This window comes from Coregonus lavaretus, assembly GCF_964263955.1.
Source record: "Coregonus lavaretus genome assembly, contig: HAP1_SCAFFOLD_3758, whole genome shotgun sequence".
Classification (NCBI taxonomy): Eukaryota; Metazoa; Chordata; class Actinopteri; order Salmoniformes; family Salmonidae; genus Coregonus; species Coregonus lavaretus.
This window is the reverse complement of record NW_028166853.1, coordinates 35,913-58,772: the sequence shown is the minus strand read 5'-3', so window position 1 is coordinate 58,772 and position 22,860 is coordinate 35,913. Positions and strand designations below refer to the sequence as shown.

At 47.0% G+C, this 22,860-nt stretch overlaps 1 protein-coding gene across 1 annotated transcript; it reads left to right on the top strand.

Moving 5' to 3' along the window:
- Nucleotides 1–570: 570 nt before the first annotated feature.
- Nucleotides 571–22,856, top strand: LOC311114204 (rap1 GTPase-activating protein 1-like; the record flags this gene model as incomplete). Its single annotated transcript, XM_084189475.1, has 13 exons — nt 571–672; nt 801–930; nt 1,727–1,882; nt 1,992–2,063; nt 2,174–2,260; nt 2,395–2,532; nt 3,489–3,614; nt 14,028–14,105; nt 15,595–15,704; nt 17,362–17,481; nt 20,264–20,402; nt 20,538–20,640; nt 22,783–22,856. Coding segments are annotated over 13 exons (1,435 nt in total), but the record flags the coding sequence as incomplete, so codon positions are not given.
- Nucleotides 22,857–22,860: the final 4 nt, after the last annotated feature.

Genomic DNA, 22,860 nt, shown 5'->3' with positions numbered 1-22,860 from the left:
TGAAACCAGGGGTGTTTAAACTAACACACTGTACACCTCATGATCTTCACATCCTACTGTATATGTGTATTGAAAGTTTGGTCTTCCTTCCTCCAAACACTGACCTTTAATGTTAAATGAGAACAGTATGAGATCATGAATACCCGTGTTCACTGTAATGTATGTTTGCAATTCAGCCCGATGTTAATCATGCATTATGCTGATGTACGCTAAGGGTACTTCAGTCAGACACCACTATAGATTTGCTAATGCTTGTGTTGTTGACAGTGTTTTGTCTTTTGTCTTGATGTTTGTTGATGGGTCCTGAAGTATAATTTATATTTTTTATTAGGTCCCTCTTTTGTGTGTTTTCTGAGATCAAAGTGTTATTGTTCTTCACTCATTATTATAGTTATATTAACCATATTAATTGTATTATTCACAATATAGCGTACATCTTAAGTATGTCATCATGAGAGCTTAATATACATTAAGTTATATAATCCTCATAGTGCTTTGGTCAGTGGCATTGTTTTCTGAAAAATGCTAATTGTTTGACTGCTGTTAACCTCTATAAAACCTTGTTTGCAGACTTTCAGAAGAAGAGCTGTTTGGGAACAGTGTTGAGAGTCCTGCCTTTGTTGAATTCCTAGAGTTTCTGGGGGAGAAGGTCGAGCTGCATGACTTTAAAGGGTAAGAACTTCACCACAACTTTTTAATATACATTCAATAACAACAACCACAATTGTGTGATTGATTGTGTCTTGAACAGTGTGTTGGAGATAGGACCATTCAGTGAAACCCTCTATCTATCTGTCTAGGTTTCGTGGTGGGTTGGATGTGACCCACAGGCAGACAGGCTCTGAGTCCGTCTACCACAACTACCGCAACAAGGAGGTCATGTTTCATGTGTCCACCAAGCTGCCTTACACTGAGGGGGACACACAACAGGTACTATTACAAACCCCTCTGATCTCCTCCTACTGATGCAGACTGTCATCATCACACTGTTTATTCTGTTATGGATCAGGTTTTAAAGGAGTAGAAAGTTGTGTATTCGTATGAAATTCAGTATTGGTATCCATATGATCCATTATGATTGGAAACATCATGGAAACATCCATAATGATTATGTATACTGTATGTTTACTTTAGAAACAGTATCTTTCTCTTTCAGTTCAGTCTTCAGTGGAGCACTACTGTATAATGTCTTACAGTGTAAACTTTCTCAGTCTTCACTCATCAGGGAAACTGTCCCAACACAAACACAGACAGACACCTTATCAGAACACATACACAAACAATGTCTTAAGCCTATCTAGACAAACACACACCATGAGTTATCAGGACGAACACACAATGTTTAATCAGAGCCCACAGCTGCAGTGGGAGCAGCTGATTGGTTCCCCTGAGAGTTAAGTCAATCTGAGCTGTTGTCCAGGTTGATATGGTGGAGCAGCACCCATCCAACTGGTGTTTGTTTACCCTGGCTCATCTGTGGACAGACAGAAATCTGCCATGACAGACAGGGAGAGAGAGAGGGGGAGAGGGGGAGAGACAAGGGACTCCCAAGAGTGGTAGAGAAAGGCATTTGCAACATTCAGTAGTTTGGAGGTGTATAAATAAACTCTTATTACTGCTACTCAAGCAATACATGACAGACAAATTCATTACTGTTCTTGAAAGCATTTCCATGTGACATGAATGTTCAATGCAGCTTTGCTTTACATGCTGTCCTGTGTTGCAGTTGCAGAGGAAGAGGCACATAGGGAATGACATCGTGGCCATAGTGTTCCAGGAGGAGAGCACACCCTTCGTACCAGATATGATTGCCTCCAACTTCCTCCATTCCTATATAGTGGTGCAGGTGGAGAACGCCTGCACTGACAATGTACTGTACAAGGTGCTAGAGCACTCCCTGATCTTCACTAAACTAGCCAACCAACATCATACCAAACATACAATACTGTGACCATTGATCATTCATGGCCCATTCGATTGTCATCTGTTAGGTGTCAGTAACAGCGAGAGATGACGTACCGTTCTTTGGACCACCCCTGCCAGACCCGGCCATCTTTAGAAAAGTAAGTTGGCACAACTACAATCCCAACTCCTTAGAACACCGGTCAGCTACAGTGTTTTCTCTCTCCTCTCTCATTTGTCTGTCACTCATTCCATTTCTCTTTTATCCCAGGGTCCAGAATTCCAGGAGTTCCTCTTCACGAAGCTCATCAATGCTGAGTATGCCTGCTATAAAGCTGAGAAATTTGCCAAACTGAAGGTGAGTTATTCAAAGGATTGTTCAGGAGCCAACTAAGGGACTCAAGCCAGGATCCTTGGCAGACAGTGTTGCCAGCCTATCATTACGTATTAACTGTCTTGCTGTGTGTGTGTGTCACCTGTATGTGTTATCAGGAGCGTACACGGTCAGCTTTGCTGGAGACATTGTATGAGGAGTTGCACATCAACAGCCAGGCCATGATGGGTCTGGGAAGAGACGAGGACAAGATGGAGAACGGGTCCGGAGGAGGGGGCTTCTTTGAGACCTTTAAGGTAACCAGGCACGGCTGGGAAAACGATTGGGGTAATAAGCTTAGTATGCACTGACTAATATGTTTTTACACATGATCACTTGTTCCTGAATATGTAACAGTTCTAAAGTTATACATGCTCATAAAACTAAAACAGAGGACCTTTTCCATCTTAGAGTGACACAGTTCTTTACACTGCACTATTTCTCTGTTGTTCCCCCAGGTTGTACAGATTGTTGTCTGTCTGGGGGTTTCCAATAATGTCCTTATCCATAATACAGGACACTGGCATCAACTACTTGAGCAGTCTCCATTAGTCTGTCTGGGGAGCATCCCTGTCTCTGTGCTCTGCTGCTCTGTCAAATGGCTCACCAGCTTCTCAATGTCAAGCTTTGTGTGTTGTGGTGTGTTGTGTTGTGTTCTGTCTGCAGCAGGCTACCATGTGTTTGTGACATACATTAGCTGGCTTTATTTCCTGCTCTGTTTCACCCTTCCAGATACATACAATACTAGTTATGAACGTGGACATACAGCCATGTACCTCTCTCTATCTCTGTTTCTCTGTCCCTCCAGTCAGGTCTCTTCTACCGGGGTATTCTGGGTTCATGGGTTTTGGATGCTCTCCAACTGGTGTTTACTGTGGACGTAAGCAGGCAGACATTTCCCTCACTGCTCTACAAACTCCCCTTCTCTTCCCACCCACCAATACTGACTCAGCCCCTGAGTCCCCTTGGGCGCTACAAGCTTAGTGTTTCTCCCTGCGTCTACTTTAGTGTCGGATGGGAACTAACTAGGTCCTGCTATCTCCTAGTGTCAGTGTCGTTCTCCTTGCTTCTTTCTGTAGCTTGCCCAGTGGTTGGGTTTAGAGTCAGTACCAGTTTAGTACTTGTCTTTCTCTCTCTGTCTGAGGTGGTTAGTTAGGGTTAGAGTCAGTGCTAGACCAAGCTCAACGTGTCTCCTCCTCGTCTGTCTCTGTAGCGAGTGATCAGCAGCAGAAGCCAGTCTATGGACACCATGGGTCTCAATTTCAAGAAGCCACACACTGTCTCCACTAGTCTCAGTGGCAACTTTACCCACAACCCACCTGAGAGCCCCAAAGGGATAGTAAGTACACTACAGTAACAGTACCACAGGCTGCTCTGGTCTTGAGTAAGGTGAGCGATGCTCCCTCTCCCTTCCCTGAGAAACCCTTGATAGAGCCCAGCCCCCTCACATGCCTGTCTAACTCAACTCACTAACCTCTAAAACATTAAACACACCGAGAATCTCACTGCCGACAGACTGCCGATAGGTACTTATCACAGTGGAAGGCTGTTCCTTCTCTTGCTAGAACAAAAGCGGTACCTACTGCGTGCCGACCTGGTAGCGACGAACCTACCGATTCTACTTGTAGAATTGCAATGATCGTCAGTGGCCAACAACTTGACTTTGAGCCAATCAGAGAGCACGAACTCCAACGTGCGGGAGCCAACAACAAAAAAATGAAAAAAGAGGGCCTTTTCTCCGTACATCCACGGATGACCAGTCACACGTCATAGCAATGTAGGCTATGGGATGGTAGCTAGCTAAGTACACAGACGCAATGCACACAACACTAAATACTTCCTCCAAGCTAGCTAACCACGGTAGCTAGTATTGACATTATAATTGAATCACAGTGGATTAGCTAGTATCCATGAGCTATGTTCTGCTAGCTAGTGAACATGCTAACGTTAGTTAGCTAGCTGAACATTTGACAATGGGCTGGCACTGGCAGTATGGGATTATGGAGAGTGGATTAAATTGTTTCTTCGCCTTGCTATGTACAGTGGCTTGCGAAAGTTTTCACCCCCCTTGGCATTTTTCCTATTTTGTTGCCTTACAACCTGGAATTAAAATGGATTTTTTGGGGGCTTGTATCATTTGATTTACACAACATGCCTACCACTTTGAAGATGCAAAATATGTTTTATTGTGAAACAAACAAGAAATAAGACAAAAAAAACAGAAAACTTGAGCATGCATAACTATTCACCCCTCCAAAGTCAATACTTTGTGGAGACACCTTTTGCAGCAATTACAGCTACAAGTCTCTTGGGGTATGTCTCTATAAGCTTGGCACATCTAGTCACTGGGATTTTTGCCCATTCTTCAAGGCAAAACTGTTCCAGCTCCTGAAAGTTGGATGGGTTCCGCTGGTGAACAGCAATCTTTAAGTCATACCACAGATTCTCAGTTGGATTGAGGTCTGGGCTTTGACTAGGCCATTCCATGTCAAGGCGTCAGTGAAATGCGGTAGGCGAAGTCAGGCGCAGGACACAGAGCTAATCAAAAGGCGTAATTTACTCGTGGGTAAAAGAATGAACAACAACCTCCACGCAGGGAGGGAACAAACCCGCATACTAACGTCAACCAAAACATGAACAAACACGCACAACACAAAGTGTGAGACAGAGGGTTAAATAGGGAAGACATAACTACATGATGGGAAACAGGTGTGACCAATTAAGACAAAACAAGTCGAACATAGATACATGGATTGGTAGCAGCTAGTACTCCGGTGACGACGAACGCCGAAGCCTGCCCGAGCAAGGAGGAGGGGCAGCCTCAGATGAATCCGTGAGAGTACCCCACCCCCCCCCACCCCCCTTGACGCGCGGCTCCAGCCGTGCGCCGACCCCGGCCTCGGAGACGGCCAGGAGGACGCGGAGCAGGGCGGTTCGGATGACTCTGGTGGAAATCCCTCAACATGGAGGGATCGAGGATGTCCCTCCTAGGGACCCAGCACCGTTCCTCCAGACCGTACCCCTCCCACTCCACGAGATACTGCAGGCCCCCCACCCGACGCCTCGAATCCAAGATGGAACGGACCGAGTACGCCGGAGCCCCCTCGATGTCCAGTGGGGGCGGAGGAACATCCTGTACCTCAGACTCCTGGAGTGGACCAGCTACTACCGGCCTGAGGAGAGACACATGGAACGAGGGGTTAATACGGTAATTAATAGGAAGCTGTAACCTATAACAAACCTCGTTCAATCTCCTCAGGACTTTAAATGGCCCCACAAACCGCCGACCCAGCTTCCGGCAGGGCAGGCGAAGGGGCAGGTTTCGGGTCGAGAGCCACTGCGGTGGCGATCGGCTCTCGCCTTTTGTAGCCTGATTGGCCACTGCAGGTGTACATGAGCAGCGTTCCAGGTCTCTTCCGAGCACCGAAACCACTCATCTACCACAGGAGCCTCGATCTGGCTCTGATGCCAAGATGCCAGGACCGGCTGATAACCTAACACACACTGGAAAGGCGTAAGGTTAGTAGAGGAGTGGTGGAGTGAGTTTTTGGCTATCTCTGCCCAGGGGATATAACCTGACCACTCCCCCTGCTGGTCCTGGCAATAGGACCTCAGAAACCTACTCACATCCTGGTTAACTCTCTCCACCTACCCATTACTCTAGGGGTGAAAACCGTAGGTAAGGCTAATCGAGACCCCCAGACGTTCCATGAATGCCCTCCAGACCCTTGAGGTGAACTGGGGACCCCAATCCGACACAATATCCTCAGGTACCCCGTAGTGCCGGAAGACGTGTGTAAACAGGGCCTCAGCAGTTTGTAGGGCTGTAGGGAGACCTGGCATGGGAATGAGACGGCAGGACTTAGAAAACCGATCCACAACGACCAGGATCGTGGTGTTCCCTTGTGAGGGGGGAAGGTCCGTCACAAAATCCACCGATAGGTGGGACCACGGCCGTTGTGGAACAGGTAGGGGTTGTAATTTCCCTCTTGGCAGGTGTCTAGGTGCCTTACACTGGGCGCACACCGAGCAGGAGGAAACATAAACTCTCACGTCCTTGGCTAAAGTGGGCCACCAGTACTTCCCACTAAGACAGTGCACTGTCCGACCGATGCCAGGATGACCAGAGGAGGGTGACGTGTGAACCCAATAGATCAATCGATCACGAACCTCGAGCGGCACGTACACCCGACCCTCTGGACACTGGGGGGGAGTGGGCTCGGTACGTAATGCCCGCTCGATGTCCGCGTCAACCTCCCACACTAACGGTGCCACCAGACACAACGCCAGAAGTATGGGAGTGGGCTCAATGGACCTCTCCTCTGTGTCATACAGTCGGGACAGGGCGTCTGCCTTAGCGTTCTGGGAACCTGGTCTGTAAGTGAGAGTAAACACAAAACGAGTGAAGAACATGGCCCACCTTGCCTGACGCGGGTTCAGCCTCCTCGCCGCCCGGATGTACTCCAGATTACGATGGTCAGTCAAAATGAGAAAAGGGTGTTTAGCCCCCTCAAGCCAATGCCTCCACACTTTCAGAGCTTTAACCACAGCTAACAGCTCCCGGTCCCCCACATCATAGTTGCGCTCCGCCGGGCTGAGCTTCTTAGAAAAGAAAGCACAGGGGCGGAGTTTTGGTGGCGTACCCGAGCACTGAGACAGTACAGCTCCAATCCCAGCCTCGGACGCGTCCACCTAAACCTGGAATGCCAAGGAAGGATCTTGATGAGCCAGCACCGGAGCCGAAGTAAACAGGTCCTTCAGATTCCCAAAAGCCCTGTCCGCCTCAGCTGACCACTGTAGACGCACCGGTTCTCCCTTTAGCAAGGAGGTAATGGGAGCCGCTACCTGACCAAAGCCCCGGATAAACCTCCGGTAGTAATTGGCAAAACCCAAGAATCGCTGCACCTCCTTCACCGTGGTTGGAGTCGGCCAATTACGCACAGCCGAAATGCGGTCAATCTCCATCTCCACTCCTGACGCTGACAGGCGGTGTCCTAGGAAGGAGATGGATTCCTGGAAGAACTGAAATTGTTCCGCCTTCACATACAGGTCATGCTCCAACAGTCGACCAAGCACCTGACGCACCAGGGACACATGCTTGGCCCATGTAGCGGAGTATATGAGAATGTCATCAATATACACCACTACACCCTGTCCATGCAGGTCCCTGAAAATCTCATCAACAAAAGATTGGAAGACTGAAGGAGCATTCATCAAACCGTATGGCATGACGAGGTACTCATAGTGCCCCGAGGTGGTACTAAATGCAGTCTTCCACTCATCTCCCTCCCGGATACGCACCAGGTTGTACGCGCTCCTGAGATCCAATTTTGTGAAGAAGCGCACCCTGTGCAATGACTCCATCATGCTCGCAATCAGAGGTAATGGATAGCTGTATTTTACAGTGATCTGATTTAGACCACGGTAGTCAATGCACGGGCGTAAGCCACCATCCTTCTTCTTCACAAAAAATAAACTTGATGACACAGGGGAAGTGGACGGCCGAATGTATCCTTGTCTCAGAGATTCGGTGACATATGTTTCCATAGCCGCTGTCTCTTCCTGTGACAGAGGATACACGTGACTCCGGGGAAGCGCAGCGCCTACCTGGAGGTTTATCGCACAATCCCCCTGTCGATGGGGTGGTAATTGAGTCGCCTTCTTTTTACAGAAGGCGAGAGCCAAATCGGCATATTCAGGCGGAATGTGCATGGTGGGAACCTGGTTTGGACTTTCCACCGTAGTTGCCCCTACGGAAACACCTACACACCTCCCAAAGCACTGACTTGACCATCCCTTGAGAGCCCTCTGTTGCCATGAAATAGTGGGGTCATGAGAAGTTAACCAGGGAAGCCCCAACACCACTGGAAACGCAGGAGAATCAATCAGATATAGACTACTTATTTCCTCATGCCCCTCCTGTGTCTTCATCCAGAGTGGCGCTGTGACCTCCCTAATCGGACCTGACCCTAAAGGGCAACTATATAGGGCATGTATAGGGAAGGGCACATCAACTGGCACAATAGGAATCCCTAACCTACGGGTAAACTGACGATCAATAAAGTTCCCAGTTGCGCCTGTATCTACTAGCGCCTTATGCTGGGAATGAGAAGAAAACTCGGGAAATACAACATTTATACACATATGCGCAACAGGGAGCTCTGGGTGAGTTGGGTGCCTACTCACCTGAAACGGTTCACCAGTGCGCTACCTACTGCCTCGACTCCTTGAAGGCCCTCCCCAGCACCGACCAGCAGTGTGTCCTCTGCGGCCACAGTTGGTGCAGGGGACGGCCCCTCTACCGGTCTCCCTCATAGCAGCACCTCCGAGCTCCATAGGGGTAGGGTCAGAGGTGCTGGGGGATGGAATGGATGGCCCCTGATCCGGACGTCCGCGGGTGGCCAACAGGTTATCCAGTCGGATTGACATATCCACCAGTTGGTCCAGGTTTAGGTTGGTGTCCCTACAGGCCAATTCCCGACGAACGTCCTCCCTTAAGCTGCAACGGTAGTGGTCGACGAGGGCCCTATCATTCCATCCTGCGCTGGCAGCCAGAGTCCGAAAGTCCAGTGCAAATTCCTGCGCGCTCCTCTTCCCCTGTCTGAGGTGGAATAGACGTTCACCCGCCACTCTCCCCTCTCGTGGATGATCGAATACCGCCCTATAGCGGCGGGTAAACTCTGCATAGCTTACAGTTGCGGCGTCTATTCCCCCCCACTCGGCATTGGCCCACTCCAGCGCTTTACCGGACAGACAGGAGATGAGGGCGGACACACTCTCTTATACCGAGGGAGCCGGGTGGATGGTTGCCAGGTAGAACTCTACCTGGAGCAGAAAACCCTGACACCCGGCAGCTGTACCGTCATAAGCCCTCGGGAGCGAGAGCCGAATCCCACTGGACCCAGATGGTGAAGAGATGGACATCGGGGTAGGTGGTGGTGTAATTGGAGGAGGTATAGGGATACCTCCTCTCTCCCATCGCTCCATAGTATTAACTACTCGTTCCATAGCGGTGCCGAGAGCCTGGATCATGGCCGCTTGTTGTTGGACACGTTCCTCCATCGATCCGGCTGGCATAGCTGTACCTGCTGACTCCATGTTATGGTGCGTGTTTCTGTCAAGGCGTCAGTGAAATGCGGTAGGCGAAGTCAGGCGCAGGACACAGAGCTAATCAAAAGGCGTACTTTTCTTGTGGGTAAAAGAATGAACAACAACCTCCACGCAGGGAGGGAACAAACCCACACACTAACGACAACCAAAACATGAACAAACACGCACAACACAAAGTGTGAGACAGAGGGTTAAATAGGGAAGACATAACTACATGATGGGAAACAGGTGTGACCAATTAAGACAAAACAAGTCGAACATAGATACATGGATCGGTAGCAGCTAGTACTCCAGTGACGACGAACGCCGAAGCCTGCCCGAGCAAGGAGGAGGGGCAGCCTCGGCTGAATCCGTGACATTCCAAAACATTTACAGTAAATGTTTCCCCTTAAACCGCTCGAGTGTTGCTTTAGCAGTATGCTTAGGGTCATTGTCCTGCTGGAAGGTGAACCTCTGTCCCAGTCTCAAATCTCTGGAAGACTGAAACAGGTTTCCCTCAATAATTTCCCTGTATTTAGCGCCATCCATCATTCCTTCAATTCTGACCAGTTTCCCAGTCCCCGCCGATGAAAAACATCCCCACAGCATGATGCTGCCACCACCATTCTTCACTGTGGGGATGGTGTTCTAGGGGTGATGAGAGGTCTTGGGTTTGCGCCAGACATAACGTTTTCCTTGATGGCCAAAAAGCTCAATTTTAGTCTCATCTGACCAGAGTACCTTCTTCCATATGTTTGGGGAGTCTCCCACATGCCTTTTGGCAAACACCAAACGTGTTTGCTTATTTTTTTCTTTAAGTAATGGCTTTTTTCTGGCCACTCTTCCGTAAAGCCCAGCTCTGTGGAGTGTACGGCTTAAAGTGGTCCTATGGACAGATACTCCAATCTCCGCTGTGGAGCTTTGCAGCTCCTTCAGGGTTATCTTTGGTCTCTTGGTTGCCTCTCTGATTAATGCCCTCCTTGCCTGGTCTGTGAGTTTTGGTGGGCGGCTCTCTCTTAGCAGGTTTGTTGTGGTGCCATATTCTTTCAATTTTTTTATAATGGATTTAATGGTGCTCCGTGGGATGTTCAAAGTTTCGGATATTTTTTTATAACGCAACCCTGATCTGTACTTCTCCACAACTTTGTCCCTGACCTGTTTGGAGAGCTCCTTGGTCTTCTTGGTGCCGCTTGCTTGGTGGTGCCCCTTGCTTAGTGGTGTTGCAGACTCTGGGGCCTTTCAGAACAGGTGTATATACAGTGGGGAGAACAAGTATTTGATACACTGCCGATTTTGCAGGTTTTCCTACTTACAAAGCATGTAGAGGTCTGTAATTTTTATCATAGGTACACTTCAACTGTGAGAGACAGAATCTAAAACAAAAATCCAGAAAATCACATTGTATGATTTTTAAGTAATTAATTTGCATTTTATTGCATGACATAAGTATTTGATACATCAGAAAAGCAGAACTTAATATTTGGTACAGAAACCTTTGTTTGCAATTACAGAGATCATACGTTTCCTGTAGGTCTTGACCAGGTTTGCACACACTGCAGCAGGGATTTTGGCCCACTCCTCCATACAGACCTTCTCCAGATCCTTCAGGTTTCGGGGCTGTTGCTGGGCAATATGGATTTTCAGCTCCCTCCAAAGATGTTCTATTGGGTTCAGGTCTGGAGACTGGCTAGGCCACTCCAGGACCTTGAGATGCTTCTTACGGAGCCACTCCTTAGTTGCCCTGGCTGTGTGTTTCGGGTCGTTGTCATGCTAGAAGACCCAGCCATGACCCATCTTCAATGCTCTTACTGAGGGAAAGAGGTTGTTGGCCAAGATCTCGCGATACATGGCCCCATCCATCCTCCCCTCAATACGGTGCAGTAGTCCTGTCCCCTTTGCAGAAAAGCATCCCCAAAGAATGATGTTTCCACCTCCATGCTTCACGGTTGGGATGGTGTTCTTGGGGTTGTACTCATCCTTCTTCTTCCTCCAAACACGGCGAGTGTTTAGACCAAAAAGCTCTATTTTTGTCTCATCAGACCACATGACCTTCTCCCATTCCTCCTCTGGATCATCCAGATGGTCATTGGCAAACTTCAGACGGGCCTGGACATGCGCTGGCTTGAGCAGGGGGACCTTGCGTGCGCTGCAGGATTTTAATCCATGACGGCTTAGTGTGTTACTAATGGTTTTCTTTGAGACTGTGGTCCCAGCTCTCTTCAGGTCATTGACCAGGTCCTGCCGTGTAGTTCTGGGCTGATCCCTCACCTTCCTCATGATCATTGATGCCCCACGAGGTGAGATCTTGCATGGAGCCCCAGACCGAGGGTGATTGACCGTCATCTTGATCTTCTTCCATTTTCTAATAATTGCGCCAACAGTTGTTGCCTTCTCACCAAGCTGCTTGCCTATTGTCCTGTAGCCCATCCCAGCGTTGTGCAGGTCTACAATTTTATCCCTGATATCCTTACACAGCTCTCTGGTCTTGGCCATTGTGGAGAGGTTGGAGTCTGTTTGATTGAGTGTGTGGACAGGTGTCTTTTATACAGTTAACGAGTTCAAACAGGTGCAGTTAATACAGGTAATGAGTGGAGAACAGGAGGGCTTCTTAAAGAAAAACTAACAGGTCTGTGAGAGCCGGAATTCTTACTGATTGGTAGGTGCTCAAATACTTATGTCATGCAATAAAATGCAAATTAATTACTTAAAAATCATACAATGTGATTTTCTGGATTTTTGTTTTAGATTCCGTCTCTCACAGTTGAAGTGTACCTATGATAAAAATTACAGACCTCTACATGCTTTGTAAGTAGGAAAACCTGCAAAATCGGCAGTGTATCAAATACTTGTTCTCCCCACTGTATACTGAGGTCAGGTCACTTAGATTGCACACAGGTGGACTTTATTTAACTAATTATGTGACTTCTGAAGGTAATTGGTTGCACCAGATCTTATTTAGGGGCTTCATAGAAAAGGGGGTGAATAACATATGCATGCACCACTTTTCCGTTATTAATTTTTTAGAATTTTTTGAAACAAGGTATTTTTTTAATTTCACTTCACCAATTTGGACTATTTTGTGTATGTCCATTACATAAAATAAAAATAAAATATCAATTTAAATTACAGGTTGTATTGCAGCAAAATAGGAAAAACGCCAAGGGGGATGAATACTTTTACAAGGCACTGTAGTTATCTAGCTGTGGCCATCTGGCTAGCATCAACAAGGGCTTTCTACAAAATAACAACATTAGCGCAGATTGCTTGGAATCTAGACCATAAGCAATACACACGGATATGCATTGCCAAACAATGCTACTGCCACCTTCTGGTTTGGAGTATTTTAACAAGGCTGAGTCACTGACGACTTCCAAGGTCTTTGCTGTGTGAACACAAAAGAGATTGACTGCCAACACTCTGTTCAGATCTGCTAAGTACTGTCGGCAGGCAAACGTTTGACAATCCTACTGGAGTGTCTGAGCTTTAACACAATAGCCTTGCACATGATTAAACTTGGCCACTCACACAGCTAGAATTACTAGACAGTCACAAACCTTGCCTTTATATTTATAGCGGATGTGCTGAGTCATCTTGTTTTATCAAAGGTGTTTTTAACATTGAATGCAATTTAATATTGTTTTCATTATTACAATTCCACGCATATGCATTGCATCAGAATGGGTCCCTGCACTGTGTGCTCTGTGTACATGCCAACTCCAGCTCGTGCTTGATGTTTGCTTTGTGATGTTTAAATCAAGAACAAGCTTGTTTGTTATAAGAGTTCACAGGGAGTGCGTAGTGCGTACATGGTGCATAGTGCGTACATGGTGCGTAGTGCGTACATTGTGCATAGTGCGTACATGGCGAGTATTTTTTAGGCATTTGGAAGACAGATGGAATGATATGTCTGACACTCCAGTGGCAGAAGAGTTGCCCTTCTAAGTGATAAAAGCATGGTTCATGACTGTTTGAATGTTTCCTGCAAAAATATATTTGTCATGCTGTATGTTTGGGATGTATTATACCACTAAGATTGTTGATGAAACATAGGATATACATTTATATCAAATCTGAGAGGAACTTAATTTGGGAAGTCACAAGATCTTTCTCTATTAAGTCACCCCTTTGTCTAAGATGTCACATAAATAGAAAAGACTCAAAGAAAACATGTTGATTAAGCATGAAACAAATAACAAGTGCTTTGAACAATATTTGTAACCAACCTGTATGTGACTGTACTGGAGGCGTTCTTCTTGTTCATGACCATGTCTGCTGTGCTCTCTAACCCTGTAACATGTATGTGTACTTGTTTTCTGCTTTTCCTCTTCTTCTCCATGACTCCATCATCCTCTTCCTCACAGGCCCAATTCTATGGGCCATTTTTTCTCTCTGCTAAAGTGTCTCTCCCCATTTCACTGCCTCTGTTGCACCCGTGTTGCCCAAAGTCTCTCTCGCTCTGTCAATGTTTTATAACTGTGCTTTTATTTGTAACCTCCAGATATAACATGTGTTTTAAAGTATTTTGTTTTATTAACATAACTTGCTGCATGTAATCTCATGGTCTTTCTCTCTCTCCCTCTCCCTCTCCCTCTCTCTCTCTCTCTCTCTCTCTCTCTCTCTCTCTCGCTCTCTCTCTCTCTCTCTCTCTCTCTGAATGACTCAGTCATTGCTTGTCCCAGGGAAAAGTCCCAGTAAATATGGACGTCGAGGCAGTGCCATAGGGATAGGAGCAGTAGAAGAGGTTCATATCTAATTCTAACTACTCCCTCCTTACTACTCTTCCTCTCTGTGTCTTATTTCTCTGCATGACTACACTGCATCGTGACAAACACTTTTCCTATGGTTGATCAGTGAACCAGAACTTTAGGATTCCAGGGCAACCACTCCATAAATGCAAAAGGACGACTCCTCGTTTATGAAATACTTGACTTTCTTAGCAGGAGATTGCATCTTTACAGTATTATACACATATTCTAAAGCTATAGTATTACTGAGACAAGTTAAATGACTTGCCTCTCTCAACTGTTTGAACTACATCACACACTGTACACTAGCCTTTGATCCATAGGACATCAGATATACTGTAGATACAACGCTAGCACAAATAACGTTTTGTATAAGTGCATAGAGACAGGTGGTCCGTTTAATGCCCTTAGCCCTCACTTAACTGGTCTTTGTTGTCTTGCATATTTCCTTGTTTTGTTGTTACATTGTATTGTGTGTTCACCCTCTGTAGTCTCCACAAGCATATCTCTCAACATGCAAATCTTGTTTAGCTAATTCTCCATTTGTTTAAAACTATGAATATTCATGTTTAGAGAACATCCCCCCAAAAATAAAACATACATTCCTCTCAAGCTCTTTGAAGCTCACATTAGATACAAGCTATTTTTCAAGTCCTTATTTTGAGAGCTTACAAAGGGAGATTGAGTGAACAAAGCGTTCAGTCAGAAAGCACATTTTAGTGGTAAGCCCTGGAGCACTAGAACTCATCTTTTATCTCATGCTCTGCTCTCACTAGCCAAACGGAGTGGCATTGGGGCTTGTTGCTAAGCCTCTAAGTGCATATTCTAATGTTTTCTTATCTCTGTTAGCTACAACTCCAAGGCATAAGAATGGTTACTCTGTACGTAGCCTGATAATAATGATTCACTCTTACGCAAGATAGAACATCTTGTACTTTCCACAGAGATGGGTTGAATTGTCTCACGATTTATAGTGAATAATAATACAATACCTTGAAAGTCATGGCATTTTGAAAATACAAGTGATGATATACTGTGTATTATAAACTGGGTGGTTCGAGCCCTGAATGCTGATTGTCTGAAAGCTGTGGTATATCAGACCGTATACCATGGGTATGACAAAACATTTATTTTTACTGCTCTAATTACGTTGGTAACCAGTTTATAATAGCAATAAGCCACCTCGGGGGTTTGTGATATATGGCCAATATACCACGGCTAAGGGCTGTGTCCTAGCACTCCGCATTGCGTCGTGCTTAAGAACAGCCCTTAGCCGTGGTGTATTTACCATATACCACACCCCCTCAGGCCTTATTGCTTAAATAACACCTAACATACTAGAAAAAAAATAACAGAGCATAACAATGCAATAACTACAGCGTTAACAGTAATGACAGATGCCATGTTATTGGCTATTGATAGGCTGTTATTGGGAAAGAGGTGATGTCATGGTGCTCACTGGTTGTTTTCTTCTTGTCCTGTCAGTCTTTGATCATCCCTGGGAAGAGTCCAACCAGGAAGAAGTCTGGTCCATTTAGCTCCAGACGCAGCAGTGCCATCGGTATTGAGAATATCCAGGAAGTCCACGAGAAAATGTAAGCGATGTTGATACAGTGGGTATCATAAATATTCACATTTTGTTTCACATTTGTTGCGTTAAGATTTTTAATGGTCTATAATGTCAAAGTAGAAGAAAAATGCTATCAATTCTATTTTATTTTATGGAAAATTAAAAAACACTAATATACCTTGATTACATAAGTATGAGTCCATACATGTTAGAAACACCTTTGGCAGTGATTACAGCTGTGAGTCTTCTTGGGTAAGTCTCTAAGAGCTTTGCACACCTGGATTGTGCAATATTTTCCCATTATTCTTCAAGCTCTGTCAATGTGTTGGGGATCATGGCTAGGCAGCAATTTTCAAGTCTTGCCATAGATTTTCAAGCAGTTTTAAGTCAAAACTGTAACTTGGCCACAGGAAAATTCACTGTCTTCTTGGTAAGCAACTCCAGTGTATATTTGGCCTTGTGTTGTAAGCCATTGTCCTGCTTAAAGGTAAATTACTCTACCCAGTGGTATAAAGCAGACTGAAGCAGGTTTTGCTCTAGGATTTTGCCTGTGCTTAGCTCCATCCCGTTTATTTTTATCCTGAAAAAACTCCCCAGTCTTTGCTGATGTCAAACAGCCACCACCATGTTTGAAAATAAGGAGGCAGTTACTCAGTGATGTGTTGTGTTGGATTTGACCCAAACATAAGGTTTTGCATTTAGGCCAAAGAAAGTATTCCTTTGTCGTGTTTTTTTGCAGTATTACTTTAGTGCCTTGTTCCATACAGGAACAGGGTGCATGTTTTGGAATATTTTTATTCTGTATATTTATTATTCTTTTAACTCTAGGTCATTTTTGTGGAGTAACCACAATGTTGTTAATCCATCCTCAGTTTTCTCCCTTCACAGCCATTGAACTCTGTAGCTGTTTTAAAATAATATCACCAATGGCCTCATGGTGACATCCCTGAGCAATTTCCTTCCTGTCCTGCAGCTCAGTTCAGAAGGACGACTGTATATTTGTTGTGTCTGGGTGGTTTAATACATCATCCACAGCATAATTATTAACTTGACCATGCTTAAACTGATATTCAATATCTGATTTGTTATTGTTACCCATCTACCAATCACTGCCCTTCTTTGAGGCTTTCAAAAAGCTCCATGGTCTTTGTAGTTGAATCTGTGCTTGAAATTCAATACTTGACTGAGGGACCTTACAGATGTTGTATGTATGGGGGACAGAGGAAGGGGTAGTCATTCAAACATCATGTTAAGCCCAATTATTTCACACAGAGTGAGTCCATGTAACTTATTATGTGATTTGTTGAGCCAAATGTTATTCCTGATCTCATTTAGGCTTGCCTAAACAAAAGGGGTAAATACTTTTGCAACAATTACATTTTTATTAATTGGTTAAAATGTGTATAATTTTATTTTCACTTTGACATTATGGAGTATCTTGTGTCGATCAATGACAAAAAAATCACAATTGAATCTATTTCAATCCCACTTTGTCACAAAACAAGATGTGAAATAATCCAAGGGGGGTTAATACTTATGATACCCATTGCATGTTAGTCATAATGTCTTGTGTTTCTCTCTGATGTCCTGATCCTATCCCTGTCCTTGTATCTACCGCCCTGTCTCTGTATTCATATGTACTTATTCAGCCTTGTCCCCTCCCCCCTCAGCAGCAGCCACAGCGGTAGGGAGTGTTTACCTGGCACACAGAAGAACCCTGACAATGACCACGCCTCTCAGGACCCCAAGTCTGAGAACTCATCCAATCAGAGCTCACCAGAAGTGCTCACTACAAAGAACACGTGAGTAGATGACATTTCAACACAGACATATAGGCCAATATGATCATTCACATTAAAATGTATGTCACACCCTGGTGCTGGGACTCATTATTGTTGATCCAGGGTGTGTGCAGTCTATGTGTTTATGTTCTATGTTGGGTGTCTAGGTTGTTGTTTTCTAGGTTGGTTCTATGACTCCCAATCGGAGGTAACGAGTGTCAGCTGTTCGGCTCGTTATCTCTGATTGGGAGCCATATTTATTTCTGTATGTTTTCCTGTGGGGTTTGTGGGTTTTTGTTTCCTGGTTACATGTTCCGTATGTCAGTGATTTGTAACTTGAGAACTTCACGTATCGTCTTTTGTTTTGTTTTCGTGAGTACGTTTATTAATAAATCATGTTCACTCGCAACGCTGCGCTTTGGTCCGCTTCTTCATATGTAGACGATCGTGACAGAAAAACCCACCACAAGAGGACCAAGCGGCGTAACAAGCGGCAACAGGACCTACCTACGCAGGATTTATGGGAGCCTCCTAAGGACTTTTGGACATGGGAGGAGATACGGGCTGGAAAGGGTCCTTGGGCACAACCGGAGGAGTACCACCGCCCTCGTGAAGAGCTGGAGGCAGCTGCAGCCGAGAGGAGGTGGTATGAGGAGGCAGCGCGGAGTCGAGGCTGGAAGCCCGTGGTTACTCCCCAAAAATTTCTTGGGGGGGGGCTAAAAGGGAGTGTGGCGAAGTCAGGTAGGAGACCTGCGCCTACTCCCTGGACTGACCGTGGAGAGCGGGAGTACGGGCAGACACCATGTTACGCAGTAGAGCGCATGGTGTCTCCTGTACGCAGGCATAGCCCGGTGCGGTACATTCCAGCTCCTCGTATCGGCCGGGCTAGATTGAGTGTTGAGCCGGATGTCATGAGGCCGGCCCCACGCAGCAGGCCACCAGTGCGTCTCCTCGGGCCGGCTTACATGGCACCAGCCCTACGTATGGTTTCCCCGGTTCGCCTACATAGCCCGGTGCGGGTTATTCCTCCTTCCCGTACTGGTCGGGCGACGGGGAGTATACAACCAGGTAGGGTTGGGCAGGCTCAGTGCTCAAGGGAGCCAGTACGCCTGCACGGTCCGGTATTTCCGGCGCCACCTCCCCGCTCCAGCCCAGTACCACCAGTGCCTACACCACGCACCGAGCCTCCTGTGTGTTCCCAGAGTCCTGTGCGTCCTGTTGCTGCTCCCCGCACTAGCCCTGAGATGCGTGTCCTCAGCCCGGGACCACCAGTTCCGGCACCACGCACTAGGACTTATGTGCGTCCCCAGGGTCCTGCATGCCCTGTTGCTGCTCCCCGCACTAGCCCTGAGATGCGTGTCCTCAGCCCGGGACCACCAGTTCCGGCACCACGCACTAGGACTTATGTGCGTCCCCAGGGTCCTGCATGCCCTGTTGCTTCTCCCCGCACTAGCCCTGAGATGCGTGTCCTCAGCCCGGTACCTCCAGTTCCGGCACCACGCATCAGGCCTACGGTGCGCCTCAGACGGCCAGAGTCTGCCGTCTGCCCAACGGCGCCTGAACTGCCCGTCTGCCCAACGGCGCCTGAACTGCCCGTCTGCCCTACGCCGTCTGAACTGTCCGTCTGCCAAGCGCTGCATAAGCCGCCCGTCTGCCATGAGCCTTCAGAGCCGTCCGCCAGACCGGAGCCGCGAGAGCCTTCCGCCAGACAGGATCAGCCAGAGCCTTCCGCCAGACAGGATCAGCCAGAGCCTTCCGCCAGACAGGATCAGCCAGAGCCGTCCAGCCGGGATCCGCCAGAGCCGTCCAGCCGGGATCCGCCAGAGCCGTCCAGCCGGGATCCGCCAGAGCCGTCCAGCCGGGATCCGCCAGAGCCGTCCAGCCGGGATCCGCCAGAGCCGTCCAGCCGGGATCCGCCAGAGCCGACCAGCCAGGATTCGCCATTCTGCCTGGTACTGCCCCTTAGTCCGGTACTGCCCCTTAGTCCGGTACTGCCCCTTAGTCCGGTGCTGCCCCTTAGTCCGGTGCTGCCTCTTAGTCAGGTGCTGCCCCTTAAACCGGTGGGGGTCATTTGGAGGAGGCTACATAAGCGGGAAGTGACTATGGTGGGGTGGTGGTCTAGGCCGGAGCCAGAACCGCCACCGAGGAGGTATGCCCGCCCAGCCCTCCCCTGTTTGGGGGTTTTGAGGCGCGGTCGCAGTCCGCGCCTTTAGGGGGGGGTACTGTCACACCCTGGTGCTGGGACTCATTATTGTTGATCCAGGGTGTGTGCAGTCTATGTGTTTATGTTCTATGTTGGGTGTCTAGGTTGTTGTTTTCTAGGTTGGTTCTATGACTCCCAATCGGAGGTAACGAGTGTCAGCTGTTCGGCTCGTTATCTCTGATTGGGAGCCATATTTATTTCTGTATGTTTTCCTGTGGGGTTTGTGGGTTTTTGTTTCCTGGTTACATGTTCCGTATGTCAGTGATTTGTAACTTGAGAACTTCACGTATCGTCTTTTGTTTTGTTTTCGTGAGTACGTTTATTAATAAATCATGTTCACTCGCAACGCTGCGCTTTGGTCCGCTTCTTCATATGTAGACGATCGTGACAATGTAAGCATCATATCAACATGAATAATGCGCTATCAAGTTCAACGTCACTAGGACAATGTGATTTAGGTACCCACCCAAGTACCCTAAAATATGTACGTCTTCTACTCCAGACAGTGTATGTGTAACACAGTTTGTAGTTCTATCGGTGGACTATTAATGCAGGCATGGTCCTGTCACATTGTGGATGGCTGACTGACTCAGGATGTAGTTTTGCTCTTTGTAACAACAGGGCTCAGTCTATCCCTGAGGGTCATGACCTTTCCCGCTCCTCCTCCAACGCCAGCAGCTTCGCCAGTGTGGTGGAGGAAAACGAGACAGAGGCCACGGAGGACTACGACACTGGCATGGTGAGTGTGTGTGTGTGCTTGTGTGCGTGCTTGCGTGTGTGTGTGTGTACGTGCATGCCTGCGTTGTGTGTGTGTGCTTGTGTGTGTGCGTGTTTCGGCCATGCTTTTAACCTCTTGCCCATGTGTGTTCCCCAGGAGAGCCTGTCATCAGCGGGGACGCCACACAAGCAGGACTCGTTAACCTACAGCACATGGCTGGAGGACAGTATGAGCAGCACTAGCCGAGGCAGCTCGCCAGGTGAGAAGAAGGGCCTGGGAGGCTAGGAGGCTAGGAGGCTAGGAAGCTAGGAGGCTAGGAGGCTAGGAAGCTAGGAGGCTAGGAGGCTAGGAGGCTAGGAAGCTAGGAGGCTAGGAGGCTAGGAGGCTAGGAGGCTAGGAAGCTAGGAGGCTAGGAGGCTAGGAAGCTAGGAGGCTAGGAGGCTAGGAAGCTAGGAAGCTAGGAGGCTAGGAGGCTAGGAGGCTAGAAAGCTAGGAGGCTAGGAGGCTAGGGGGAGATTGTAGATGTACACAAAAGAGGGCATAAGGTACATATGAGTCTAGAAGTCAATAACTGTTGCTTGCCAGGTTGTTATTGTAAAAGAGGGTTTCTCAATGACCTACCTGGTTAAATAAAGGTCATACCAAAATAAATACAACATTTGGCAGTTTGATGATGTAGATACAGTGGGGAGAACAAGTATTTGATACACTGCCGATTTTGCAGGTTTTCCTACTTACAAAGCATGTAGAGGTCTGTAATTTTTATCATAGGTACACTTCAACTGTGAGAGACGGAATCTAAAACAAAAATCCAGAAAATCACATTGTATGATTTTTAAGTAATTAATTTGCATTTTATTGCATGACATAAGTATTTGATACATCAGAAAAGCAGAACTTAATATTTGGTACAGAAACCTTTGTTTGCAATTACAGAGATCATACGTTTCCTGTAGGTCTTGACCAGGTATGCACACACTGCAGCAGGGATTTTGGCCAACTCCTCCATACAGACCTTCTCCAGATCCTTCAGGTTTCGGGGCTGTCGCTGGGCAATACGGATTTTCAGCTCCCTCCAAAGATTTTATATTGGGTTCAGGTCTGGAGACTGGCTAGGCCACTCCAGGACCTTGAGATGCTTCTTACGGAGCCACTACTTAATTGCCCTGGCTGTGTGTTTCGAATCATTGTCATGCTGGAAGACCCAGCCACGACCCATCTTCAATGCTCTTACTGAGGGAAGGAGGTTGTTGGCCAAGATCTCGCGATACATGGCCCCATCCATCCTCCCCTCAATACGGTGCAGTCGTCCTGTCCCCTTTGCAGAAAAGAATCCCCAAAGAATGATTTTTCCACCTCCATGCTTCACGGTTGGGATGGTGTTCTTGGGGTTGTACTCATCCTTCTTCTTCCTCCAAACACGGCGAGTGGAGTTTAGACCAAAAAGCTCTATTTTTGTCTCATCAGACCACATTACCTTCTCCCATTCCTCCTCTGGATCATCCAGATGGTCATTGGCAAACTTCAGACGGGCCTGGACATGCACTGGCTTGAGCAGGGGGACCTTGCGTGCGCTGCAGGATTTTAATCCATGACGGCGTAGTGTGTTACTAATGGTTTTCTTTGAGACTGTGGTCCCAGCTCTCTTCAGGTCATTGACCAGGTCCTGCCGTGTAGTTCTGGGCTGATCCCTCACCTTCCTCATGATCATTGATGCCCCACGAGGTGAGATCTTGCATGGAGCCCCAGACCGAGGGTGATTGACTGTCATCTTGAACTTCTTCCATTTTCTAATAATTGCGCCAACAGTTGTTGCCTTCTCACCAAGCTGCTTGCCTATTGTCCTGTAGCCCATCTCAGCCTTGTGCATGTCTACAATTTTATCCCTGATGTCCTTACACAGCTCTCTGGTCTTGGCCATTGTGGAGAGGTTGGAGTCTGTTTGATTGAGTGTGTGGACAGGTGTCTTTTATACAGGTAACGAGTTCAAACAGGTGCAGTTAATACAGGTAATGAGTAGAGAACAGGAGGGCTTCTTAAAGAAAAACTAACAGTTCTGTGAGAGCCGGAATTCTTACTGGTTGGTAGGTGATCAAATATTTATGTCATGCAATAAAATGCAAATTAATTACTTAAAAATCATACAACGTGATTTTCTGGATTTTTGTTTTAGATTTTGTCTCTCACAGTTGAAGTGTACCTATGATAAAAATTACAGACCTCTACATGCTTTGTAAGTAGGAAAACCTGCAAAATCGGCAGTGTATCAAATACTTGTTCTCCCCACTGTATGTCTGATTTATAGCCGTATTGAGTCAGAGAAGGCTGTATACTGTATGTTTCTCCCAGTACAACTTGGTCCAGGATCATAACTGTTGAGGTCATGTGTTTTATTATCCAGGTCCTGGTAAACTTGATGGGGGTAAAGGGTCAGATATCCGCATTAAACTGGACCGGCCACAAGATAGTCAGGCCTCAT